Source organism: Saccostrea cucullata, unplaced genomic scaffold (assembly GCF_032062105.1).
Source record: "Saccostrea cucullata isolate Sc308-1 unplaced genomic scaffold, CSIRO_AGI_Scuc_v1 ctg4151, whole genome shotgun sequence".
Classification (NCBI taxonomy): Eukaryota; Metazoa; Mollusca; class Bivalvia; order Ostreida; family Ostreidae; genus Saccostrea; species Saccostrea cuccullata.
This window is the reverse complement of record NW_026937426.1, coordinates 46,823-73,181: the sequence shown is the minus strand read 5'-3', so window position 1 is coordinate 73,181 and position 26,359 is coordinate 46,823. Positions and strand designations below refer to the sequence as shown.

The following is a 26,359-nucleotide window of genomic DNA, read 5'->3' as shown; positions in this document are numbered from 1 at the left end:
TAATATTGGTTCCGGGCCATAATAAACATTCCGGCCCACGTAAGATTGGTTCCGGCCGTAAAAAACGTTCCGGGCAACCAAGCACCTTATTAAACTCTCTATTTCTATTTAATATTGGCTGTTAATTTTAATTTTCTTCTTTCTTTTATACCTTCGTATATGATACAGCAGGATTTAATCGTAAGACATACATATGTTTACATTTAAGTCAGAATATGCGGTCTTTTTACCAGAGACATTATATATTTATTGATTCTGATTTAAATATTATATTAATCCATGAAATTCCAGTTGATTATTTTGATTCCTTGTAAACAAAAGAAGGTGTGAAACTTGTTTACATTGATATACCCCCATATGCTGTTTTACGACACACTTGGCTTCTATCGATACGAATAATTGCTCAGTCTTGCGAATCGCCGTAAGCACACATGACCACCCTGATCAGATGATAATGGTGATAGATTAATTATATTTACGATAAAATACTTTAATTATTGGGTAATATTTTCATTTCCTTACAATTTTTTAAACACCCATACATGTAGTTGCGTTTTTTTTAAACCAAATATATTAAAATACAAGAACATAATGGGAAACAGTGGATGCCGGTGTAAAGACGAATAATGACCCCCATAGAATAATGACCGGGGGTCATTTTTCGATAGAGAAAAATGACCCCCGGTCAATATTCTACGGCGAAAAATGACCCCCGGTCATTATTCGACGTCGAAAAATGACCCTTTTGCCCGTAGAAAAAGCGTCACCACCCTAAAAATTTGCAGAACCCACGTGAAGAAAAATGAACCCCGTAGAAAAATGACCCCCTGTGGATTAAAGCTGAAATTTTTAGGGGGCATAAAAAAATTAGATAAAGAAGCATTTTCGGCAAAATGCCCACCCGAACTTATTGGGAATATGTTGATCTCATAACATTATACATTTATAGCTATATTTTAAGGTCAATGCGATGATTCACAATCTAAAGGAGTAAAAGATTTATCGAGCCTAAAGGGTTAGGTAAACATTGTTTTTCGATGGTGAAAATCATCATACTGACAGAAAAAATCAGCAGTATTATATATTATTATATCCTCCGCTTGAAAAGCGGGAGGGTATATATATAGTGATCGGAATGTCCGTCCGTCTGTTACGCTTTGGGGTATCCATCTCTAATCCGCAGCTCCTCTTATATATAAAAAGATGTGTTTGTGAAACAACTATGCCCCTGTATGGCAATATAGCGAAGATTAAACTTTTCTTAAATGGAATTTAAAGAGGCTGGGTGGTCGTGGCCATTTTTAGACTATTTTGATCTCCATTAGAAGAAGAGCGCCATATAAAGATATAATAAAATGACCAAATTTTAAAGCTAAAATTTATAAAATTTTTCTTTGCCAAGTGATAGTTGACAGCTTAAGATATCATATCCCAAAATTTAAGTTATCTGGTGGTTAATAAAAAAATTATTAGTTGACCCACTAGCCTCCTTAAGTATATCGGTACCCAACGTAGGGTCTTCTCACAAGAAATACAATTGCAAAATAGTAAAGACCTAGCACCACTTGTTCAAAAGTAATGGTTAAGGATAAGTTTTTTGAAAGGTAGGTCAAACTCAAAGGTCAAAGGGTCAAAGTTAATGGTTTCTTAAGAAAGGTATAATGTAACAAGGATTACATAATTATGTGAAGTATGAAAACCCTAGCCCTTACCGTTCAAAAGTTATGGCCAAGGTTAGTTTTTTTTCATAAGTACGGAAATCTCCAAGGTCAAGGTCAGAAGGTCAAAGTTTTTAGTATCCAATGAAAGGTCATGCCATAAAAAATATATATGTGAAGTATGAGAGTACTAGTATCTACCGTTTAAAAGTTATGGCCAAAATAAAAATTTGGCATTTTTGTGTAAAATGTGACAAACTCCAATGTAAAGGTCAAATTTAGTGGTAACCAAAGTAAGGTCTTGTCACAAGAAATACACATATTCAGTATGAAAGTGATAGCTCCAATAAATGAGAAGTTATGGTAGACAGACAGACAGACATACAGACGGACACGATAAAACTATATACCCCCGAATCTTCAATTACGTGGACATAAAAAGAAATGGTCTTCAATTAACTTTTCATATTATGATACAGTATAAAGAAAAGGTTACAAAAACGAAAATGTTTGTTCTGATTTTCATATTAAATTCTCTGAAAAATATACTCAGAACTGAGTAAAAGGGTAGAGTAAAACAAGAATTAAGAAATGTTATGAATACTGTGTGCTAAATCAAAAGGTTATGTCTAAATGTATAGTTTTCGCATTAGAATGTGTATTTTACACTAGCCCATAGCTTTACAGAGCATATTTTTAGGTGTTATACCCACCCGACCCCCTTACTTATTTAGGAGGAAGTCGATTATCAACGAAAGCAACAAAAAACTACCCTACATTTATTTTTCTATAAGGAGGGACTAAAAATAAGCTTAAAATGATCTACTATTCTACTAATTTTCAACTGTTACTTTACCACAATACTTTCAAGTATACCCCCACCAACATTTAAAGTATGCTTTAATCATGGCGAATTAAATTACGATATGATAGTACTTGTGTGAAGGCTTAACTTCATTTCAATATTTTATCTAAAGCCTTTTTCAGTGTTATTGAAAGGTATAAAGTTTTATTTACTACAGTATGTTTTTGCTTTTCATTCATTATTATTTTTTTTGTTTTGATTTAACGTAATGTTTTTTTTTTTGGGGGGGGGGTATAAAAAGAATATGTATTTGCAAAGATTTAAAATATTTAATCATATAATGATAGCCTACATGTATAGGATGGAACATATTAAAAATATACAGCATCGAGGCGTCCTGTCATCCATTTCTATTTTTACTCAGTCGTCCGAATGAAAACCTTATTAATTCGAACAAATTACTTATTTGTACGCACCGATATTAATTCGTCTGCTAAAAATTTCCACTTTTTCCCAACAAATATTTTTTTTCTGCAAAAAAACGTATCAATGGAGTCAGTTAAGAAAAAATATATATTTAAAATTTCATCTCCAGCGTGCGTTGGATCCATTTACATGTGCCATCTTTGATTTTCTAGGTTTGCTCCTTTATCAGAGAAATGAAGATTAATTGAATGAATTTGAATAGCTCCAAACTAATCTGTCAATATTTCGCCAGAGAGAAATGAGGAACCTTATTACCCCTACGTGCTAAGAAGAACAAAGATCAAATCATAGACCTAAATCGCTTTAGGTCTATGATCAAATTTATTCGAATAAATGCATGAGTTACTCGAAGGAAGAACAATTATAATTTACAGCATATTTTTCCCTTTCATCTGTTATAAATGTTGTATCGCTTTAAAGGGGGTCATATTTCAATGGGGGTCAATTTTTTATAGGACTAACAGATAAAATAATGACCCCTAGGACTCTTTTTCTACAAAAAATGATTTTTTTTTCTACGGGTGGGGGTCATTTTTTGTCGTTGAAAAATGACCCCCCGGTCATTATTCGATGGGGGTCATTATTCGCCTTTACACCGGATCTAATATAAAAAGGGAATTTATCATTTAAGCATTTAATACGAAGGAAAAGTGTTTCCTGTTTGTTGATTATTTTTCTTCGTCAGGTGAAGTTTTTTTTTTTTTTTTTTTTTTTTTTAATTTTAATGTTATATGTCAACAAAACATGATCAACTTGGAAATGTTTCAATGACACGGCTAAAATCTTTTGAATAAAATTCAACTCATTTTTATTTATGCACGTAAGTACAAGTACATTTGTATTCATTTGTAAAAATAACACTGAAGAAGAAATGTATTACAGACACAGATCTGTATTTTACTATTTATATGAACAGCATCGTGAAGTCTGCTCACCCCCCCCCCCCCTCCTTCCCCTGCAGTGAACAGTAGATAAAAACTTGATTTGCTCGGTATGAAATTTTCTATATTTTAATTAACATTTTGTTGGATGTGTTCAACAAACAAAGGAGTCTTAGTGGGGAAGGCAACCGCGAACGTTTGTTCTATCACCTACCTGATTTTTCAAAAGACATCTTTGAATGACTTTTCCTATGGATATAATAGACTTTTTTACGAACTTTCAAAAACTATAATTATTTGGAAAAAAGAAAAGGTTTCTCTTTAATTCTGATGAAACGTGTATTTCCGCTCTAGAACTCGATGGGAATGTAAAATCTTAATTTAAAATGAAAACCTGCAGGCATGCTTATGAAGCTATCTTAGGACTAAGACATCTCTTAAGACGAACTTACGACATGTCTTAGTCTTAAGTGAGGCCATCGAAGCTACCCTATCTTAGGAGACCTCCTAATCTTAGTCCTAACTTTAAAATGACTGCGGACATGTCTTAAGTCATATCTTAGGTGATTTTAAGAAACGTTGGTGTCAGGAAAACAATTAAGAATGTTTTTTGTGTAAATAAATCAACTATTTACTGTAAATTAATGATTTCTTTAATGTACTAAATCAATTTATGAACATCATACCGTGTGAATATATGTATATACCTGTACAAATAGAAATGGAGAGAACAGTTAATAAAAATGCACTCATTAATTGACATGTATGCATTTGAATATTAAATCATTGAAAAAGATTTATTCAAGCCCTTTCGAAATAGATAAAAATATACAATTGATTGTTTTTATTGGGACAAAAACGGAGGGATGGGGGGGGGGATACATTCAAAAGATCTAAACCAATCTGCTGCATTTATTGGTTTAAGCCGATGTAAATAATAAAAACAGCAGAGAAACAACACATATTCAAAAAATTAAAGAAAGTTTATAGAGGTGACTTCCTCTTCATGGAGGAGAGAGAGAGAGAGAGAGAGAGAGAGAGAGAGAGAGAGTCTGTTGATCAACTTGGACAAAGAACAAGAAAAGATGTTACATGTATGCCTTATATCTTTTCTAAAATACTTATCCAATAATACAAACAACTATGAAAAGAAAAGTTACTTGTGTATTGTCATGTAGCTCCGCTTTTCTGTTTCTGCTAAATGTAAACTAGATTGTACACAAATAACTCTATTATATTACTCTCTTTTTTTTTTTACACAAAACTTGGATAAAAATGGACTAATCTGCTAAAGATATATGTATGCAATAGAAATCGATGAAAATGAATTTAAAAAAAAATACTTAAACATATCAGTCTTAAATTCAAACATGCTTCTAAAAAAAGGAATAGGGATACACCCAATAAAGAAGTACTAACTCAGAAATGTTCTTAATAAATAAGGAAAATAAAAACTTTAATCGCCTCCAAACCTGATTTTTTTTTTTTTGGGGGGGGTCACATATATGATTATACAAAACATGTATTCGCATATGGTTTTAGATGCTAGATTTGCTCGCATACTCGCTAGTAGCTACACTAAGGGTAGCGAGTATGCGAGTGGATCAAAATTTAATTCGATTGTTTTATTAAATTCTAATTAAATAACTAAGGGGGAGCTAACACCCCCGCCCCTTCTAGATCTACACATGATAGTAACTTGAAATAGGAAGTTCAGTAATTGCAACCCGGAACGTTTATTATGAGCATAATTTTTGGTTCCGGGCTAACTTAGCTTTGTAACAAAATGGAAAAGAAACAACTTAGTAGCAAAAATATATGAAATATCTTTCAGTAATTACATCCCGGAACGTTAATCATGACCATGATTCTTGGTTCCGGGCTAACTTGGCTTTGTCAAAAACTGGAAAACAAACAACTAAGTAGCAAAAATATATGAAATATCTTTCAGTAATTGCAACCCCGAACGTTTATTATGAGCATAATTTTTTGGTTCCGGGCTAACTTAGCTTCCTCAAAAGCTGGAAATGAAACAACTACATGTAAGTAGCAAATACATATGAAATATCTTTCAGTAATTGCAACCCGGAACGTTTATTATGACCATAATTTTTGGTTCCGGGCTAACTTGGCTTCGTCAAAAATTGGAAAACAAACAACTAAGTAGCTAAAATATATGAAATATCTTTCAGTAATTGCAACCCGGAACGTTTATTATTACCATAATTTTTGGTTCCGGGCTAACTTGGCTTCGTCAAAAATTGGAAAACAAACAACTAAGTAGCTAAAATATATGAAATATCTTTCAGTAATTACATCCCGGAACGTTAATCATGACCATGATTCTTGGTTCCGGGCTAACTTGGCTTTGTCAAAAACTGGAAAACAAACAACTAAGTAGCAAAAATATATGAAATATCTTTCAGTAATTGCAACCCCGAACGTTTATTATGAGCATAATTTTTTGGTTCCGGGCTAACTTAGCTTCCTCAAAAGCTGGAAATGAAACAACTACATGTAAGTAGCAAATACATATGAAATATCTTTCAGTAATTGCAACCCGGAACGTTTATTATGACCATAATTTTTGGTTCCGGGCTAACTTAGCTTCGTCAAAAATTGGAAAACAAACAACTAAGAAGCTATAAAATATGAAATATCTTTCAGTAATTGCAACCCGGAACGTTTATTATTACCATAATTTTTGGTTCCGGGCTAACTTGGCTTCGTCAAAAATTGGAAAACAAACAACTAAGTAGCTAAAATATATGAAATATCTTTCAGTAATTGCAACCCAGAACGTTTATTATGAGCATAATTTTTGGTTCCGGGCTAACTTAGCTTCGTAACAAAATGGAAAAGAAACAACTAAGTAGCAAAAAATATGAAATATCTATCAGTAATTGCATCCCGGAACGTTAATCATGACCATGATTCTTGGTTCCGGGCAAACTTGGCTTTGTCAAACACGGGGGAAAAACAACTAAGTTGCAAAAATATATGAAATATGTTTTATATTCATCAGAGACAGGGGGGAAAGTACAGAAAGGACATTACATGTCATTTATTTTAATAGAATAGTTTTTTTTTAATTGCATGAGATTTAAAGATACTTTTTCCTCTATATCGTAAAAAATAGTTATTGCATATAAAGTAGAGTAGTGTTTGTTAAACGCAGACAATTGGGAACGTTCTGGGTCATGAACGTCGTCAAACAAGGTGTATTCTCTACTGTCTAAAATGTAAGGTGATCTTTTAACTAATTTAATTTTGACTAAAATTTGAATCTGCTAAAGAAAACGGACAGTAGTGAATTTAAATAATTCCCTTAGTCAAGAGTGATTTTTCAGTATAAAGATATATTTATTAGGATGTTAATAGCCTCATGTGAAGCAGAATAAGGGATCATGACGTTATGAGAGACGTAAATTACGCTTGCTTTCGTGCGCCGATGTGCACTTACATGGTTTCTTTATTTTTTCAAAGTTTTCTTATTTAACGTGGTATCGTCATGAAACTTGAAATGCTATGACATACTTGACATACATGCTATGCTATATTACTTTTTGCTATGACAAGAAAAGAAATTTGATTTAGCAAAGAAAAAATAAACTATGTTCCCTGTCTACGACTTTTTGGAACAACCCTCGTATATAGTTTTTTGTAAACATGGCACTTTTACTTTGAATTTTCTGGATTATAGCTTTAATATTTTTCAAGACCGAACGCGTTAAAGGTGCATGGACACAGATTTGAAGTTTATATTTTCTATATAATATTACGGCTTATATATTTTAATGGCATTTTACACAAAGATATATTAAAAATCTTATTTCATATAAAAGTTATTAAAACTTCAAAAATTTTTGACGGGTTTGATTGACATATCCTTGCACTTCACAAATTTTAATTCTATTCTTAATACTTAGGAAAAATGGCAATCTTGGTTGTGTATAAATGAAAAAATATTAAGACTATGATCCAGAAAATTCAGAATAGAAATGTTCGAAAGCAAAACATACACACAGTATATTGTCAGTCCGTGCAGTTGTGGTGAGCAGACTTTAACAATTGAACACTCCCGGTGAATCCTAAACATTAACAATAACAGAGCTCGTGCCCTGTTACAAAAACTGTGTAAGTTCCACGGGTGTGTTCAATTTGCTAAACTCTGTATATAACACTAAGTGCGGAATGACGATACATGTGACGTGGTTTTGCATTCGAACATTTCTACACTGAATATAATTTTTTTTCTGGATTAAAGTTTTAATATTTTTCATAAGTACACAACAAGATTGCCACTTTTTCTAAGTATTAAGAATAAATTTTAAATTTGTGAAAGTGCAAGGATGGTCAATCAAACCCATCCAAAAATTTGAAGTTTTAATAACTTTTATATGAAATAAGATTTTTAATATATTTTCCTGTGAAATGCTCTTACAATATATAAGCCGTAATATTATATAGAAAATATAAACTTCAAATCTGTGTCCATGCACCTTTAACGTGTTCGGTCTTGAAAAATATTAAAGCTATAATCCAGAAAATTCAAAGTAAAAGTGTTCAAAAGCAAAACATACACACAGTATATTGTCAGTCCGTGCAGTTGTGGTGAGCAGACTTTAACAATTGAACACTCCCGGTGAATCCTAAACATTAACAATAACAGAGCTCGTGCCCTGTTACAAAAACTGTGTACGTTCCACGGGTGTGTTCAATTTGCTAAACTCTGTATATAACACTAAGTGCGGAATGAAAGTGCAAGGATGTGTCAATCAAACCCATCCAAAAATTTGAAGTCTCAAAAACTTTTAAATGAAATAAGATTTTTCATATATTTTTCTGTGAAATGCTCTTACAATATATAAGTCGTGATATTATACATAAAATATTAAATTCAAATCTGTGTTTATGCACCTTTAAGCACAAAAACTAAATACCTTGCGTGTATACTGGAGGCTGATAACAGGTGGTAAGTTGTCCTTTCACTGTATTTTTAATGTTTATTAAGTTGTTATAAAAATTTATATTTGTATATTTGGAGTTATCCCCACAGGAACCAACAGTCTCCTTGTAAGTCGTAGCGTAACTTGTCCCAATATCTAAAATAGTTAAAATGAAAATGTTATTTCGGATAACATGATCTTTTTTGAACCTGTGAGAAAAAAAAACAGATTATGTATCACATATTAATAAATTTAACGGATATTGACTTACGAACGCCAAATATGATATTGTCCCCACTGCTTCTAATAATCCTTGCTGTTGTGATTGGATCACTGTAATATGGCCCAACGATAAAGACATAATAGTTAACAGCATCCGCGCGATCTCCACCAGCAGCCGTAAAGACATAGTCACGAGCATGAATTAATCCCTTATCTACATAATGAGTGTTGCTAGACGTCTCTGAAATTCCTTCAATTGCCCTTTTGACGGCCTCGGAGCTGGTATGAGCAGTAAGTCCAAACTCTGTTCTTGCTCCGCTATCAAATACCACAAAACCTACCCTGACGCCAGTTGAAGAAATCGGTAGATCCTCGACTAACTCAGCCACAAATCTTTTTATGAAGCGAAGGTTAAAATTTTCAACGATGAAAACTATGTCAAGCTTGCAAGCTGAAAATAGACAAAACACATATGATTGAAAATTTCCTAAATCTTTGCAGTCATATAGTTTAATTTTTAATTCAAGCTTGACAAATACTAGCTGAAAAATAAAACCTCATTTATCTAATATATTTAGAAAGGACATAAGATGGTTATTCTAATGAAAAAAATATGTCTACTTAGCTACGAGTTATAGCAGAATAAATATTTTGGTAAGATATAATATACATATTATAGCACCATATGACACCCAGACATACCTACTGACGTAGGACCAGGAAAAGCAGACGTTGGACAGACAGCGATTTTTGTGAGAACGGTGTTGAATTTTGTAGCTAGGTCTGCTGGGGAGGTTGCCTCAACGTATCGAGCAGTGCTTCCAGCGGCGGACTTAAGATCATTTGCTAAAGTCGTGGTTGGGGAAATACCTGAAGTTAGAGGTAGAACAATAAGAGACACTAGCTTTACTACCGCATAGAGGAGTATGCCTTGTATATGCTTGTTCATGTTTAATTTGTAGTCGTCAAATATTTGTATGCCATTTCATTCCATGAAAACCTTTTCCATTTACTTTTACCAGGGAATAGCATATCGTTGCTTCGTATATATATTTCGGGAATTTTCACTTATTTGTGTTAGAATTATTCCACTATCACTTGTTAATGATGCTTATGTGTACCAACTTATTCGCTACTCGAGAGCTTCTTGTAAGTACTTTTACTTTTAAGAAAGACATGCTTTTAACCGACTTTATGTGACTAAGATTTCAACAACTGTTAGAGTAGACATGTCGTACATTTTAAGGTCTTTACAATGACATTGTTAGCAAATATTGCCTATTTTGGCTTTTAACTGATATACATGTATTTCATACCAATTGTTAGGATTTGATTTTATACTGAATTGAATAGGAAAAAAATTCTATTTAAATTTTTAAAAGATTTTCTAAAATCAATTACTGATCTCTATCTTCACTTTTTAGATTATATGACAGTGCTACTGAGCTATCGGATAAATAAATGATGTTAAATGCAGGAGGAAAGTCTTACTACTGGGAATAATGTCAAAGAAACTCACAGGTGCTTGAGGACAGGACCCCACCCACCCCCAATATAGACCCCTGGGCCTGTTCGACTTTTTTCACAAAAATTATATATGGATGACACATTTGTGATAGAATCTATCCTATCAATTCAGAAAATTTGCTTAAACTTACATTTTATAAAAATATCTACCCTCTCTAGATTTTTATATAGAGAATGTAGGGTAGATTTAATAGAACGTTTGTTTTAGGTAATTTTTCGATTTGCTGGTACAGATCTTATCACAAATAAGGCAATGACAGATTTTTTATGAGAAATATTTAATGAAAAGAAGATATTTTTATAAATTGCATTTTTAAAAGGGCATAACTCTCACATGCAAATCAGGTATTTGAAAAATAATTAGAGACATTTCATTTGCATCGGCGGTTTAGAACTCTGTTCTCCCAATACATTTAAAAGACATTTTTTAAAGTGTATATCAACCAAATTTCTTCAAAAGTTTAATTCAAAACAGTGTCTCAGACTTTCTGCAGAACTGTGTATTTTGGTAAAAAGTCGTCTCCTCGTCACTTCCGTTCACTAAGCAAAAACGCTGACTGTAGCCTGACATCCTTTCGAAAACTTGGTCATAACCACTGTTAAAGTGCCTTAACCTTCATGACAGTTAGTGGTTAATGAAAAGAATATTCAATCTGCAATATGAGTTGTTGATTTTAGGACTTTGTTTAGATTTATGAGACGATTCAACCAAAATTCTCGGCAGTGCCTCTCAGTTTGCAGACGAAGTTGGCAACCTTGTTATATAGAGAGGGTAGATATTTTTATAAAATGTAAGTTTAAGCAAATTTTCTGAATTGGTAGGATAGATTCTATCACAAATGTGTCATCCATATATAATTTATGTGAAAATAGTCGAACAGGCCCGGGGGTCTATATTGGGGGGGGGGGGGTCCTGTCCTCAAGCACCTGTGGTTTATCATAAAGCTTTCTTGTAAGGTTACAATTAACGTTTTTTTTAAGTCAAATATCTAAATATGAAACAGATGTGTTAAAACTGTTGTGTATCTTTTTTAAATGTCGTCTTTCGGACCACAAGGTATGTTTTATGTATCAAATTTTGAACAAATTCAGCTTCATTTGAATGCAAAAATAGTTTTCCTAATAAATGTGACGCGGAGCAATTTGCTTCCCCTGTGATGTTTCAACAGGTTGTTTGAAGAACCGGTCTCCAAAAACCACATAGATACATGTATTGTCAAGAAGAAACTCAAGCATCTTTTTAATATCAAATTAAGAGTACTTTTGTGGATGCTTTTAAACCAAACAATTTTGCAAATGATCATTGACAGAATAAGAAAAATTTACGATTTTTTTTTAGTTAAAAGCAGCTGTCAGTGACGTCGGAAATCCAGGAGTATGATTTATCGTTAATAATGGTAGTCTATGAAGTTAAAAAATCGTAAGTTTTATTATTATAGATTCATTAACAATTTTGTGTGTTCAAATTTTCCGAATGTTCGTTGGAATTTTTGAGTATCTACATCTGATTTACATCACTTCTAGAACATCACTTCTCAAATATTTTGTTGCAGTTTTCCTGAAGTTTCTTTTCACTGCTGTTAATTTTTAAGTGAGGAGTAAATAAAAGAGAGTTGGAAGAACATTTACTTAATTCAGACATGTATCTTTGTAAGTATTTTTATGAAGTTTAGGATCCGATTAAGATATGTATGGTGATTCATTTTCTTTGGTTGACATAGGAGTTAAAAAGATGTCCTCCCTAGGAAGAGAATTTTGGGTACAATTTGGATTACCACGACTACACTTCAATAGCAGTTCCTCTAAAAACACAATTAATTTATAGAAATAATAAATCTTACAAACCACAGTCCTTTTGATCGCTTAAAAAATTATGTGTGTAAAAAAGATAAAGGTATGGAACTCTTACACTGGGTACCCAATTTCGCTAATAAAATATTTTCTAATCATATGCTCTAAAATTTTACTTTCTATTTAAATCTATTCATAGATAATCAATTTTCATTTCTACCGAAGCTCATTCCGAAATTCCAAATACTTCTCGTGATATTCTGATATCAATTCCAAAAATGACCTACTTTTTTTTACTCGACATTAGCTTGGGCTCTCGTCATTTACATGTAAACAGACGGTGTTTGAAGTGCAGGGAAGAGTTGCATAGTATTTTCAAAATCTTTCAACATTTTAAAGTTGATTTCTTACTCCGATTGTAAGGCTAAGTCCGTAGTAATTCCTTGCGCGAGAAATTAATTTGAAAGCGTCTATATCAACAACTGCGCCGCCATGTTGATTATGAATGTAAAAGAAGCTATGGTTGAATTTTTCCCGGAATGTATAATATACCTTTCGATTTTAAAAACAATTAGATCGAAAAAATGTTGTTGGTGACTTAGTAAGTTCATATGATCAAATTAGAGAAAATCTTGTAAAGCTCGAATGCAAATGAGCAAATATGCATCGAGTGTAGAGTAAAATCCAGGGAAAATTTGTCCCTTCGTTCCCGCTTAACAATTAGTGTAGCTCTTCAAAAGCCCAAACTGATGTCGAGTAAAAAAATAAGGTCAATTTTGGGATTTATTTCAGAATATCTCAAGAAGTATACGGAATTACGGAATGAACTTTGGTAGTAATGAAGATTGTTTATATATAATAAATAGATATGGATAGAAAGTAAAATTGTAAAGCATTTGATTTCAAAGAATTTTATTGGCGAAAGTAGGTACCCTATGAAAAGAGTTCCATACCTTTATTTTATTTTTACACGTCATTTTTTTTCTAAGCGATCTAAAGGCCTGTGTTACAAACAAAGAAAATATTCCTACCTGCTTTGTCAGATGGGACAATGTACTATAAACTGATCGTGTTATTCATACTAAATCTTTTTTTTTACTGCTAGATTATTGAAAGTAGAAGGATAGGTGGTTTTCATTTTGTCCTTATTTAGCTTGGAACGAGAGTTTAACATACACATGATACCTTAAAGTCATTTTGACAAAGTTTTAGAGTTTTCTTTTTTCATGCCAGGCCAATTTATAAATGAACATAATAGAACTTGATTTCCCAATTAAGATATTGCAAAAATACAAAGAGCTTACATTTGGATTAATGTATAACTTTAAACACTTTATTTACTTATCAGCAATGATGTCAACATAATATAGAAGAAGGCGTCAGACAATTTTTTGACTAAAATATGTGGTGTACAACAATTCATGTTAAACTTTAGAATAATAAAACTAAAAAACTACAAAATTATCAAGAGAAACATAAATTTTAATGTCTTACCAATTCCAAAAACCTGATTTTTTGCCACCTGTCGTATACTGGTTCCAATATCTGCACCGGGATGTGTAGGGCTTGATTTACCAACAATAACAAAATATTTATATGCTTGAAATCTGTTTCCATTTGACAATTTAACAAAATCGTAAAATGCAACACGTAATGCCTCAGCCAGGTCAGTTGTAGTAGAGGCGCTTGGTATTGTTAATGCCGTAATAGCGGTGTCCAATGATGCCGCTGTAGTATAAACGTTAAACTTGAAATTCTGGTCGATAGCATTATCATAGGATATCACCCCAACTTGTATATTAGTGGTTGAAATTTGCATAGTCCTCACTAAATCCCCAATAACCGATACTAATTCTGAATAAATAGAAGAGGTGTATGAGGAGGCCTCTATAATGAACAGGATGTCAATCTTGCAGGTTGAGACTGAAAAAGTGAACATGCATCTGAATTCTTGTAAAAAAACTCCATCCGTAAATCATATTAATTTAAATTAATTTAAGTAAGCATAAAAAGACACAAGGTAAATCCTAACCGGAACAGACAAGTGGGTATCCCGTCCAGAACTTTCCGTAACATCTACGTTGTGTGTTCCCAGCAACCTGTTTGTATCCTGAGTTACAGGCGTAAGTGCTGACTCCATTACAGCCTGTAGCACTTGTGGGAACGTTCACGTTACTATTTAGTTCATGAGTGCACGCAACATCTTGAGAAGGAAAAGAAATTTTAAAAAAAATGTAATACATTCAAGGTATTTTAACATAAAAGCAATCCGAATCAAAAATAGAAAATAAAAAGTCGAAAATGGTCTATAAATCAATAACTCGGGGCCTCTACAAGGTACATGTAGCTTTTAAGAAGAACGATTCTCTTTTTCAGAAATGTTCTTTGTTGTCTCGAGCTCTTTAGTTCTATGCACAAAAACTATATTTGAGGAACCTTCTTCTTTTATTTCAGACTTCAAACATATAATATGTTTGTTTGTATACTATATTAAGCATACAATGTTACACGAGGAATGATCCTCTATCAATTTCGATTAATAATACCATACTATATCCATTAATCTTAATAAAGATTATATTTGAGGAACATTCCTCTATAATTCAAATCAAACAAAGTCATACAACAATCATCAATCTACATTTAAAATTTAAAATATGAACACAACAATATACATGAATCCGAACCCATGAATTTGAGGAACGTTCCTCTCCTAACTGTTGAAACTGGTATCATAAGAGGAACGTCCCTCTCCTATTGTTGGCACTAGTTTCACAGAGTTCCTCTATTATTTGTTAACACATGCTCCATAAGAGGAACGTTCCTCTCCTATTTGTTGACATTGGCCTCATATATACGAGGAACGTTCCTCTCCTATTGTTGGAACTAGTTTCATAGAGGAACGTTCCTCTCTTTATTGGTCACACTGTCTTTATAGGAGGAACGTTCCTCCACTATTTGTTCCACTCATAACTATAAGGTCACAAAGTTTTCATACGAGAAACGTTCCCCTCCTACTTGCTTGCACCGACTTCATGGAGGGATATGGAGATAACGAACAGTATTCAATATCGAAGTCCATAAAACAATAGAAAACAGGAGCAGAGCAAACACAGACCTCCGATCGGTTACACCCGCCGTGTGCTCCTTGTCATAATCGGGAAATGACGAAAAAATCCGTCGTCAATTCAGTGTATAAATAATGGACAAACAATTAGTATGAAAATGTCAGTCAGCATTTGACTTAATGATAGATTGTATTTGCTGACAAGGTCAGTGTATCAACCATAGAACTTACGAAATAATGACTTTAAACGAGACTGCTGATATTCTTGTTTCATCAACTTGCTTGTCAATAATTTACCTCGTTTTAGAAATTGTTCATACGTAGAGCATGCTCTTGCATATAAGAAGAACTATAAAAAACGGATTGGCTAAAAATAGATCCTGGTCACAATTAGTGCCCTTTTTAACAGTTGTACACCCGAACATTCAAAAAATACTGTCAATAAGGAAATATAGAGAAATACATAAAAAAGATAGTAATAAATTTGTTTACAAACCGTTTAAAAATCTCCATTCACCGCTTGAGCCCCAACCTGTCTTTATGAAGATATATTTAGCATCAAAAGGAGTGGAACGTGTACAACTCAAGATTATGTTGCTGCCGACTGTACCGCCCTTGCCTGCTCGGATATAATTCCCTTCCCAAGAAATCCAGAAACTGTCGAAGAAGGTTTGATCCAAAACAGATTGGGAATATGAAGCACATTCTGTACCTCCTATGACATACCTGATGACAGACATGGTATTTGCCCATCCCCCAAAAATGATTTCATAATGTGTACCACAGTTATCACAATCGTCGGTACCGATGGCAATGTGTATGTCATTGTTTGCTCTGGCTCTGAAGGTTAGAGATGTCCTCCCTTTGGCTAGTATACAACTGGATGTCAGACTGACATAAGTTCTGTCGTCTGGTGTATTTTTGCTGATTTCAGTGGATGCTATTAATAGTAAATAATATAAAACTCTTAAAATAATCTGAGTAAAAATTCATCCTTACATTCATTTCAACATGGAAGCTGGATATAAAATCTTTAATTGGGTGCAGATATTCTTAAAGCTTAACTTAAATTATATGAGAAGTATCAATATGGATTATATTTGGTAATTTTCGCTTCTTTGATTTCAGTCCGGTAGTACAATTGCTACAAGTTCTTTTTATATATTTCGTCGTACATGTACGTCGTGTGTGAACAGTTTAACATTCTCAATTTTTTCTATGAAACAACTGAATCAATTTCCACCAAATTGGCAAAAAGCATCTATGACTGAACAGTGGTGAAGGGAATTAAAATCATAAAATATGAAAATCATGGACCCCCAGGGGCATGAGGGGTGGGTCTGAAATAAACCATTGAAATGAATGCAATCTTTCAAAATCTTCTTCTTTAAGCACTCAAACTGTTTGCATGATTGTAGTCAGCATTACGCCCGAAATTGTGATATCCATGTCCCCAGAATTAGGCGTTCTAGTGTAAGGACGGGACTCTAATGTTTATGTATTAAAAGTGCATAATATGTTTGAATTTGTTTGTCTCTGCGTACGGTTATTAAAGCAATGAACTATGTCCATAGTTATGACGAGAAAGGATGCCTCTTTTGAAAATTATGAGTTATTTTAGGGTGAGTCTCTAATGCTTAAATAGTGAAATAAATAAATTGTTTTAAAATCTTCTCTGCTTTTGGGTATGATGAAGAAGGACGCCTCCTCAAAAATTGGGAATCTCAACCCCTAGATCAGGGACCCACAAACAATGTTCATAGTTATAATAAGGAAATATGCCTCCTTTGAAACTTGTGAATTTCATTGTCCATGGGTCAGTGGATATGGTGTTAGGGCTGGGTTCTGATTATATAGTAAAACTGCATTGATTCTTTGAAAACCTTTTCAACTGCTCTTGGGTATTGAAGCAATGAACTTTGAATATAGTTACGATGACGAAGGACGCCCCCTCCAAAATGATGGACCCCTGGGTCTGGGATTCTGGTGTTAGGACGGGGATATAGTGAAAATGAATAAGTTGGTTTAAATTCGATTTTTTCTCCACTGTTCCTGGGTATTAAACAAATAAACTATGTAACTATATAGTTATGATGGAGAAGAAGGCCTCTTTCAAAATTGAAAATTTTATTACCCCTGGGTCAGGGGTTTTGGTCTGGTTCTAGGACGGGGCTCTAATGATATATAGTGAAATTGCATTACTATTTTGAAAATCTTCTCTGCTCCTTGGTACTATACTGATGATCTAAGTAATCTGTTTTAATGATTATATACTGAAATGAATTAATGATTTGAAACCTGCCCCTTTTCCAAAATTGTGAAATTTGTGGCCACCGGGTTAGGGGTCCTATGGGATGGGGGCATACCTGATAATTGCTGAAATGTAAATTTTTACTCACATGTGCATCCGTCTAGGAGACAAGGTACAGTTTGTGTAGGAGTAGTCCCCCAGCAGCTCCCTACAGGCCTTAGACACTGCCTTCTCCTCAGTAAGGTTTGTGTAATGCATTCAACTGGACATGACGACCATGACTGCCAATTTCCCCAAATCGCTAAAAAAATATCATAAATAATATCATATGACGATATCGAGAATTAATAAGCAAATTCAGAAAATATTGGTTCTCTGCATCTTTTTAGTTTGGGCGCAAGTTCATGTATTTATGGCATATTATTTTTGTCTGACGGTCTTGTCTGTATATTATACTTTCTGAAAATGCAATATATCCTGTTGCAACTCTAAATACTCGTCTAAGTTAAAGTTTTCTTTCAAGGTTTTCAACATGAGGTAAAAAATCATTATACACATACATGTATACATTAAGAAAGGCCTCTTTAAGTAATGGATATACAAAAAATATAAAAATCCTGACTTTCTCAGTTTATGGTGCAAAAGTAAAGGTCAAATGAAAATTTTTGAAAAGTGTATCAAGATAATGGATGGAAAAAATAGACAGAACGATCATTTTCCCCATCTCAGGGTTTGTGGTCTGCTACCCATTGACTGTGCTGCTACCTAAAGTGATTCTTTACGCAAAATGATTTCCAATTTTTACCAGATATTCACATGTTTTATCATCTACAGATAATTATTTAGCGGCCGCAAATTATGTATGTGACGACAGCCAGATAAATTTCCTATCTGGCACTTACCGGTTTCCGTTAGGAATGTATCATAAATCACAGAATATATGAGGGATATATACATGTTAGGGAAGCGTATTAGTGCCACTTGAACACTTCATTCTTTTTTTATTTCTACACTTTAATCTGTAAATTTTACACTTTAAAGTGCAAATTTTACACATAAAAGTGTAAATTTACACTTTAATCTGTAAATTGTACACTTTTATCTGTAAAATTTACACTTTAATCTGTAACATTTACACTTTAATCTGTAAATTTTACACTTTAATCTGTAAAATTTAAAGTGTAAATTTTACAGATTAAAGTGTTTACAAATGTTACAGTTTAAAATGAAAATTTCACAGATGAAAGTGTAAAATTTACAGATTAAAGTGTAAATTTACACTTTGAAGTGTAAAATTTACAAATTAAAGTGTAGAATTTTTTTTAAAAAATAAGGTGTTAAACTGACACTTATACGCTTCCGTAACATGTACCTAAGTCTGAGTTTGGCACCTTGTGACTAGCCCAAAGTTTTCTGTGATAGCGAATACATGTAACATAGGTTGTTCAATCTTCTTCTGATCTACAGCATTCAGTATGCAGCGTAAATTACCCTGGATTACTCTTGATAGATTCATTGATTGTATGTTTAACGTTCCTCTTTAGAAATTTTCACTCATATCGAGGCGCCACCATTTGCCGGTGGCAAGCTAACCACGTCGCCTTACACTCGGCACTCAAGGCAATTGAACAAGGAGGGGTCTTTTTCGTGCCAGCACTTACTGCAACACAAGACCTCGGTTTATACATCTGATTTTACACCACTTACAAGCCCATTTCGACTTTGTCAATAGACCAAGAATTGTTATACAATTTTCAAAAAAACAATCTACAGCATACTCAGTAATCCATGACTTGTATGTTAAATCATGAATGGTGCCGATGATTTTACATTCACACAGACATCTCAGCGCACATCACAGGTAACAATCTAAACCCATTGATTGAAAGAGTGCACCAGTTGTCAATGTCAGAAAAATAAACACACGGGGAAACATGTACAGAACTCGTGCAAATGATTACAAACTCTGATTTTCGTGAAAGGTTATGAAGAAATACGCTGATACACGTTAACATAAATATGGAGACAATGAAGAGGAATCAGGCTGAAAAAAACCCATTGTAACAATACATATCCTGAACAGAGCACATGACCTCCAGAGGGATCAGGTACTAGGGCGGAATAAGATTTCTCTGTCAACAGGTCACACCCGCCATGAGCTCATCGGTATGATCGGGAAAACGGTAAAATCGATAGAAAATTAATTCAATGTATAATTTTAAATTATCTGAAAATATGTTTTTAAAAGAGTCAGCACTCGGCTTTATGATATATTGCCAATGTTTACATGTACAATTCGTTTACAATTTAGAGCATTTGTTTTGCTTTCTGTTTTGTGATAACTTGCTTTACAAATTTAAAGGTTGTCCTTTACCTTGGAGTACTCGCACCGTGATCGAAAGCCGCAAAAGTTTTCTGGAAGAATCACGACCACGAAGATACAAGTCGATAAAAAAATAAGTACAATCGGTACCAACTCTTCCTTCGCAAAGCGCTCGGCGCTTTGATGTGAAAGTTACGGGACCGAGGCCCCATATCACAGTACGCATTGGCACGATAAAGAATTCTCACTGCTCGGTGACCTTCAGCGCCAAGTAAGGGTCTTATAGTTTTTAGAACATAACCTACTTATTCAGCCAATCAAATGCTTCCATTTCTCGCGAAGAATTGATTCTTCATGGTGAAGAATTCTTCTATTTATGAAAAATTCAACGTTATCTGATTGGTTCACTTGACAGTTATATGGGTGTGTCTTCATTGGTCTTTGTTCAGCACACAAAAAGAAACTATTCAAAACCCACGTGCTGTTTTCAATGATATTTAAACTTTCTAGGCCTTGCTACACTTTTTTTCCCACTGTAATCTTTTGTCGCCTTTTTGAATATTATTTTTTTCACATTTTGGTACATTCATAATATACAACCATCGTCATGTATATCAGAGACGAACCTTGTCTTTGAAGACAGATTTAATCACAATTTTTATCTAATTTTTATTTGATATTAGACAGCGATACACTCCTGCTGACTAGGGCCTTGTCATCTTAACACAATCATTTTTTTTAAATATAGATATTTCGATTCTTGTTACATGGGTATTCATTAGTTCAGTAACTTAAATATTTTCACCATACCATTTCCCCCAGAAAATCAAGCTATTTCATTTAATCCCGTGCTAACCTGAATGGGTTTGGAGTCAATTCTAAAACCGCGTGTGTTCGATATTGGTTGCGTGCTCGATATGAACAACGATCGGTCAAGTTGAGCCTTATATATGACACAGTCGTGGGAGGAGTTTATATTTTAATCCATTCATTTGATTGGCTGAGGTTCTGTTCTAAGTCAGTAAGATCATATGAAGAGAAATCTTCGTCACGAAGAATGGGCTCCGCTTCGCTCCGCCCATTCTTCATGACAAAGATTTCTCTTCATATGATCTTACTATTACGAAGCCAATTTCCGATGTATGGTGACGACTCTATATCACCCCTTCTATAGTTATTGTGATTTAAATTCAAGGCACGTGGTTTTGGTTTATCTATTCAAAGGTTATATGTAGGATAGGACCGGTTTTATAAATAAAATTGGCAGTCAACAGGAAATTGCTATAGTCTTTTTCTTTTGAAAACATGTCATGTGAGAAATGTGTTTCCAGACCTTTCTGAAAGACTTTCATGATTTTCAACAGAAAAGGTCGGCTAAAGGAGGGGGGGGGGTGTAAATAACAATATACCTTATCATAGTTTACGGCAAAATTAGAGCTCACTAGCGAACGATACGCTGGTAAAAAAATAATGTGTACTTATATGGCTATTGTTATTAATGCGCACAGAGGATCTAACCACGAGCAGCTAACCAATTGTTGATTGAATACGTTTACGCCAATACATGTGTACTTTTTACTTCGAACACGTGGTTCAGGTCAATCTATGATCATGTGAATGGATTGCAAAATAAAAAAATGTTCTTATGAACAAAATGCACAGATTAGAAACTATGAAAGATGTCACGGGCTTTTTAATTTGTTGTTAACGAGAAAAAATATGTTTAACAAAATGTATACGTAGTTAGTGTCAAGTTCAGAACACCAGCACTTCAAGGGTAAGGAAAACGAGCAGCTTCTCGTATGTATGTAAATAGACAAAACATTTTTTACATAACTATACTCGTACCACGTGTTTAAGCCAGGAAATCCACCTGACAATTCTATTCACCGATAGTACAATAAAAGAATTTATCAAGCGTAAAATTCCTGTAGTATTCGTAGTAACTCATAATGCAATTCTTATTCAGCTGATTTGTCATTTAATGTCACATTGGTGCCTCATTTGCTAATCTGACGCCAAAAAATATAGTCCCGGTTTCAATGCAAAAATATTTGTCCAAAAAGAAATTTCAATTCATGACTGCAGCAAATTGTATCATAGAGAATACTTATAATTTAAATTTGAATAACTTCAAGAGAGATCGATTGAAGTGCATTTCTACAGAATGATATTATAGGATGGTGAAAACTAAAACGCAACTTAACTTTTCTGTTTACCATGTCTCCACGTGCTAGTCACTTCCTAGCCACATTTCCGTGAATAATTTACCCTATCTCGCTGTATTCTCGCTATCTCTCTCCAGAGCCACTGCCAGAGCTACTCTGAACTCATCGGGTTTTATAATTTGCAGAACACCGAAAAATAAAAGGTTCCGAACACATTAGTGGGGTGTATATGAGTGAAAAAATGTGAAACAGGACGTAAGACAATACACTGAACCAAACTTCTAAGCGTTCACCTAACATTTTTTAATTTTAAAGAACAAATGCATACGATAAATATTACTTTCATTCATGATTAATAGTATATATTTTAGTTCGATGTTGCGTAAATTTCATGTAAGTATCTCGTCAAAATTTTAAGCAAAGTGTCAAGCACATGATGTACCCTAAAAATGAAAATTCACATAAAATAATCTCCATGTCAGACGTAAGACCACCACTCGCTCTAATATTTGCAAGACATCCAGGCTCCTTTTCGCATGGATGCCATGTACCACTGAATCGGCAATTGGCCATCTATTGCCACACCTACTGGATAGTTCGAAACCGTTGAAATTGTGTAGAGTGGTGGGTGTGACATTCCTTAATAAGTTCCGAAATGTGTTCAATGGGATTCAGATCCGGGAATATGGCAGTGCATTATCACACATATGCCTTTTGGTCAATATCCATGGACGTTTACCATGTACGTGTACGGCTTTAAGGATGATTCAGACTGTTCTGTTTGAGATGATATTAGACTGCCACGAGCACCGATACCTGATCATTTTCTTACCATTGAATATGTTTGTTTTAATGTTTTTAAAATGATTTCAGAAAGGACAATGTAATAATCTTTTAACCTGGTTGTGACGCAAAATATTGGCCTCAGGCGAATTAAGATCCAGATCACGTCCGGTTTGATTAAACTTTACCCAAAGCTTTCAAATTGTGACAAAATGGCAAAGATGTCAATTTTTATGCGCCCGGATCGAAAGATGCGAGGCGCATATTTTTTTGTTCTGTCTGTTTGTCTGCAAACATTAACCTTCGCCATAACTTTTGAATCATGAATGATAGAGACTTCATATTTGGTATGCCTACTCCACTAATGAAGCTCCTTCTAATGACACCAAGGTCAATGACCTTGTGACCTTGACTGGGACCTATATGCTAAAAATAGAGGGTTTTTTGCAAACTTTAACCTTTGCCATAACTTTTGAACCATAAAAAAAGACTTCATATTTGGTATACATACAACACTTATTAAAGTTTTTTAAAAGACACTAAGGTCAATGACCTTGTGACCTTGACTGTGGCCTATGCGCTAAATATAGCTTTTTTTGACGGCAAACTTTAACCTTTGCCATAACGTTTGAACGAAGAAAGATAGAGACTTAATATTTGGCATGCATACTCCACTAATAAAGCCCTTTCACATGACACCAAGGTCAATGATCTTGTGACCTTGACTGTGTCTTATATGCTAAAAATAGCTTTTTTGAACCTTCACCATAACTTTTGAACCATGAAAGATAAAGACTTTATATTTGGTATGCAAAAAGATAGAGACTTCATATTTGGTATGCATACTTCACTAATCAAGATTTTTCAAATGACACCAAGATCAATGACTTTGTGCCCTTCACTGTGACCTTTATGCTAGAAATATGTTTTTTTTAAATTTGTTGCCACCGGGCGCATAGTGTTTCACAAACAGATCTTGTTAAAAGTAATATCAAAGACAAATAAACACTAAAATAAAAGTGCGTTAAACGTGGCGCAAGGATAATCCAGATATCAACATTTCACGGTTCTCCCTCTTTTTTTCGATGACTATTTTTCCAATTTTTATGGATTTTTTTTTTCTGTTAAAATAGTTTTTAAAAATTGATGATTGGCACAAAAAGATGCTTATTACACAAAGCACGTGCCACAGAGTACAGATTTGTTGTTTTTAAGCTTTGTCACGGGACGTTGGTTTTCATTGGTGATGATTGATTTTCTTTCAGCAATTGTTGAGGAGACTCATTGGTTATAATAATTTGAAAATATGGTACCATTCTATCATGTAGCTTTGAAATAAATACATTAATTATAGTGAACACTTAAAAGTTTTGTTAAGTGTATACATATACAATCAAACTACATTTAGTAAGTACTTACATGAGCAGCTGTAGGAATATATCAGTGTTTTACCACACCCTGAGCATGGGTCTCCACCAAGCCAGGTGTTGCTGGCTTGTATCGTACAGGAGGTGCCGTACCCGCACTGAGAGTTCATTCTGGAGGTCACAGACGCGCTACCAGAACAGGAATCACAAGACCAAGTCCCCGAGAAGGCGATGTATTGACTCGAAGAGCATGCCCTGGTCGTTGAAGATCCTTCAGACAGTGAATAGCAATCTGAAATGTAATTAGACGCAATGCTGGCATACAAAATCAATCTTAGACATGTGGTTCTTTATGTTTTGCTCACTTTATCTGAAACCCAAAGTTAGTTTTTCTGATCACGTTTTGTCTGGTGTAGCGTTGAATATTGACCTGAGTTGGAAATTGACCCAGGGTTCATTATTCAAAGTTGAATATCGAACCGGGGTGTTTTTTCTCTGTTGAGAATTGAGACCAAAAGTCGTTGAATTTATACCCGGGGTCATTTTTCAACAGCTTGATAATTTTTTTCCTTATCCCTGATGACCTCAACAAGTTGAAAATTGACCCTGTTGAATATTGACTCCACCTCAGAGTTTGAACATTTTTTGAACTGGGAAGTTGTTTTACGGGATTTATCAGTATCTCTATATTTATATTTCGGTTTCAATTTTTTTCACTTTTCAAGATTAATAGAAATAAACCTATCATCCCGTATATGTACATTTTGATCAGTACACATTTCAGTTATCTTCAAGCATGACAACTTTATTTTTTGACAATACTTTCTAAAATCCATAGCATCCATAAATAACTACAAAACTATGAATAGGGCATAAAACAAAAATCCTGGAAATCTGGTGTCTAAAAAGTGGGCCCCTACATGTATATAATATATTGATCAGGTGGGCAGAACATCCCATCTAGTCCAATTCAGTATGAAAATTAACAAAATTAATATCCTAAACATTAGAATGAAATACATCGGCCGAAATGAATCAAATGATAGGTTGTATTTGTGAAAAAGATCAGTATAGCGACCATAGCATGCTCAGGAGATGCTGTTCGGTTTCCTTACCCTTGAAGCTCTGGCGTTCTGAACTTGAATCAAACTACATTTTATTATACATATTTTATAGTTAAAAACAAATCAAAAACGCCGGTGACATCTTTCATAGTTTCTAATCTTTGCATTTGTTCATATAAATATTTTTGCAGCACATTTAATTAATATCGATCATAGATTGACCTGAACCACGTGTTCGAAGTAAAATAAAAACATATACAGTTAGCGTAAATGTTGCTATAAAAACATATATAGTTAGCGTAAACGTTGCTATTCATTCAACGATTGGTCAGTTGGTGCGTGGTAAGTTCTGCCGTGCGCATTGATAACAATAGCCATATAAGGCATACACAGGTTTGTCATTGTAGATGATAATTGGCTTTATCCAACGAGTTGGAATGGAGTATATTCGCGAGACTTGCCGAGCGAATATATATACACCATTTTAACGAGTTGGATAAAGTCAATATCAAATCACACAATATAGATATCCTGTATTTATCTCATACGGTTTTTGTTTAGTTTTTTTTTTTTTTAACTTTGAGATAACCCCTATGAAACTATATGAATGATTTTGATTTCTATTCAAACTGATAACGTATAACTGATGACGTCGCACTGTTGATGTTGACATGGCGAAAAGAACATCATGTGAAATATTTAAAGGTCTTTTAAGTGTGATAATTAGTTGTTATTTCAAACAAAGTTTTGACTGAAATTGTGGTGACCGAGGGATCATGAATTCTATTCTAATGTCATTCTTTGAACGGTGGAAGTGCAAACGGTGATAGGCTAAAGTAGTCGTACATTGTAGATCCGGATCCATGTTACATGTAAGTTACATATACATTACTTTATGGCATACAAAATATACTGTAAGAAAACATTTTTGAAAGTGCCAAAGGAATTTTTCACTAACACTTAAGTGCTAGGCTCTAAGTTTCTCTAAAAATGTCTGGGGAGGGGGGTATAACATGA

At 33.9% G+C, this 26,359-nt stretch overlaps 1 protein-coding gene across 1 annotated transcript in view; it reads right to left on the bottom strand.

Moving 5' to 3' along the window:
- LOC134248195 (uncharacterized) overlaps positions 1-24,538 on the bottom strand; it is a 30,648-nt gene extending 6,110 nt beyond the window's left edge. Inside the window, exons 1-8 of the mRNA XM_062730619.1 lie at positions 24,331-24,538; positions 17,786-17,938; positions 15,883-16,326; positions 14,352-14,522; positions 13,814-14,242; positions 9,704-9,871; positions 9,051-9,452; positions 8,774-8,935 (exon numbers count right to left, since the gene is read on the bottom strand). Coding sequence (XP_062586603.1) covers positions 8,774-8,935; positions 9,051-9,452; positions 9,704-9,871; positions 13,814-14,242; positions 14,352-14,522; positions 15,883-16,326; positions 17,786-17,938; positions 24,331-24,448 — 2,047 coding nt within the window. The 5' untranslated portion in view covers positions 24,449-24,538. The remainder of the gene's footprint in view (positions 1-8,773; positions 8,936-9,050; positions 9,453-9,703; positions 9,872-13,813; positions 14,243-14,351; positions 14,523-15,882; positions 16,327-17,785; positions 17,939-24,330) is intronic.
- Between the last annotated feature and the right edge of the window lie 1,821 nt (positions 24,539-26,359).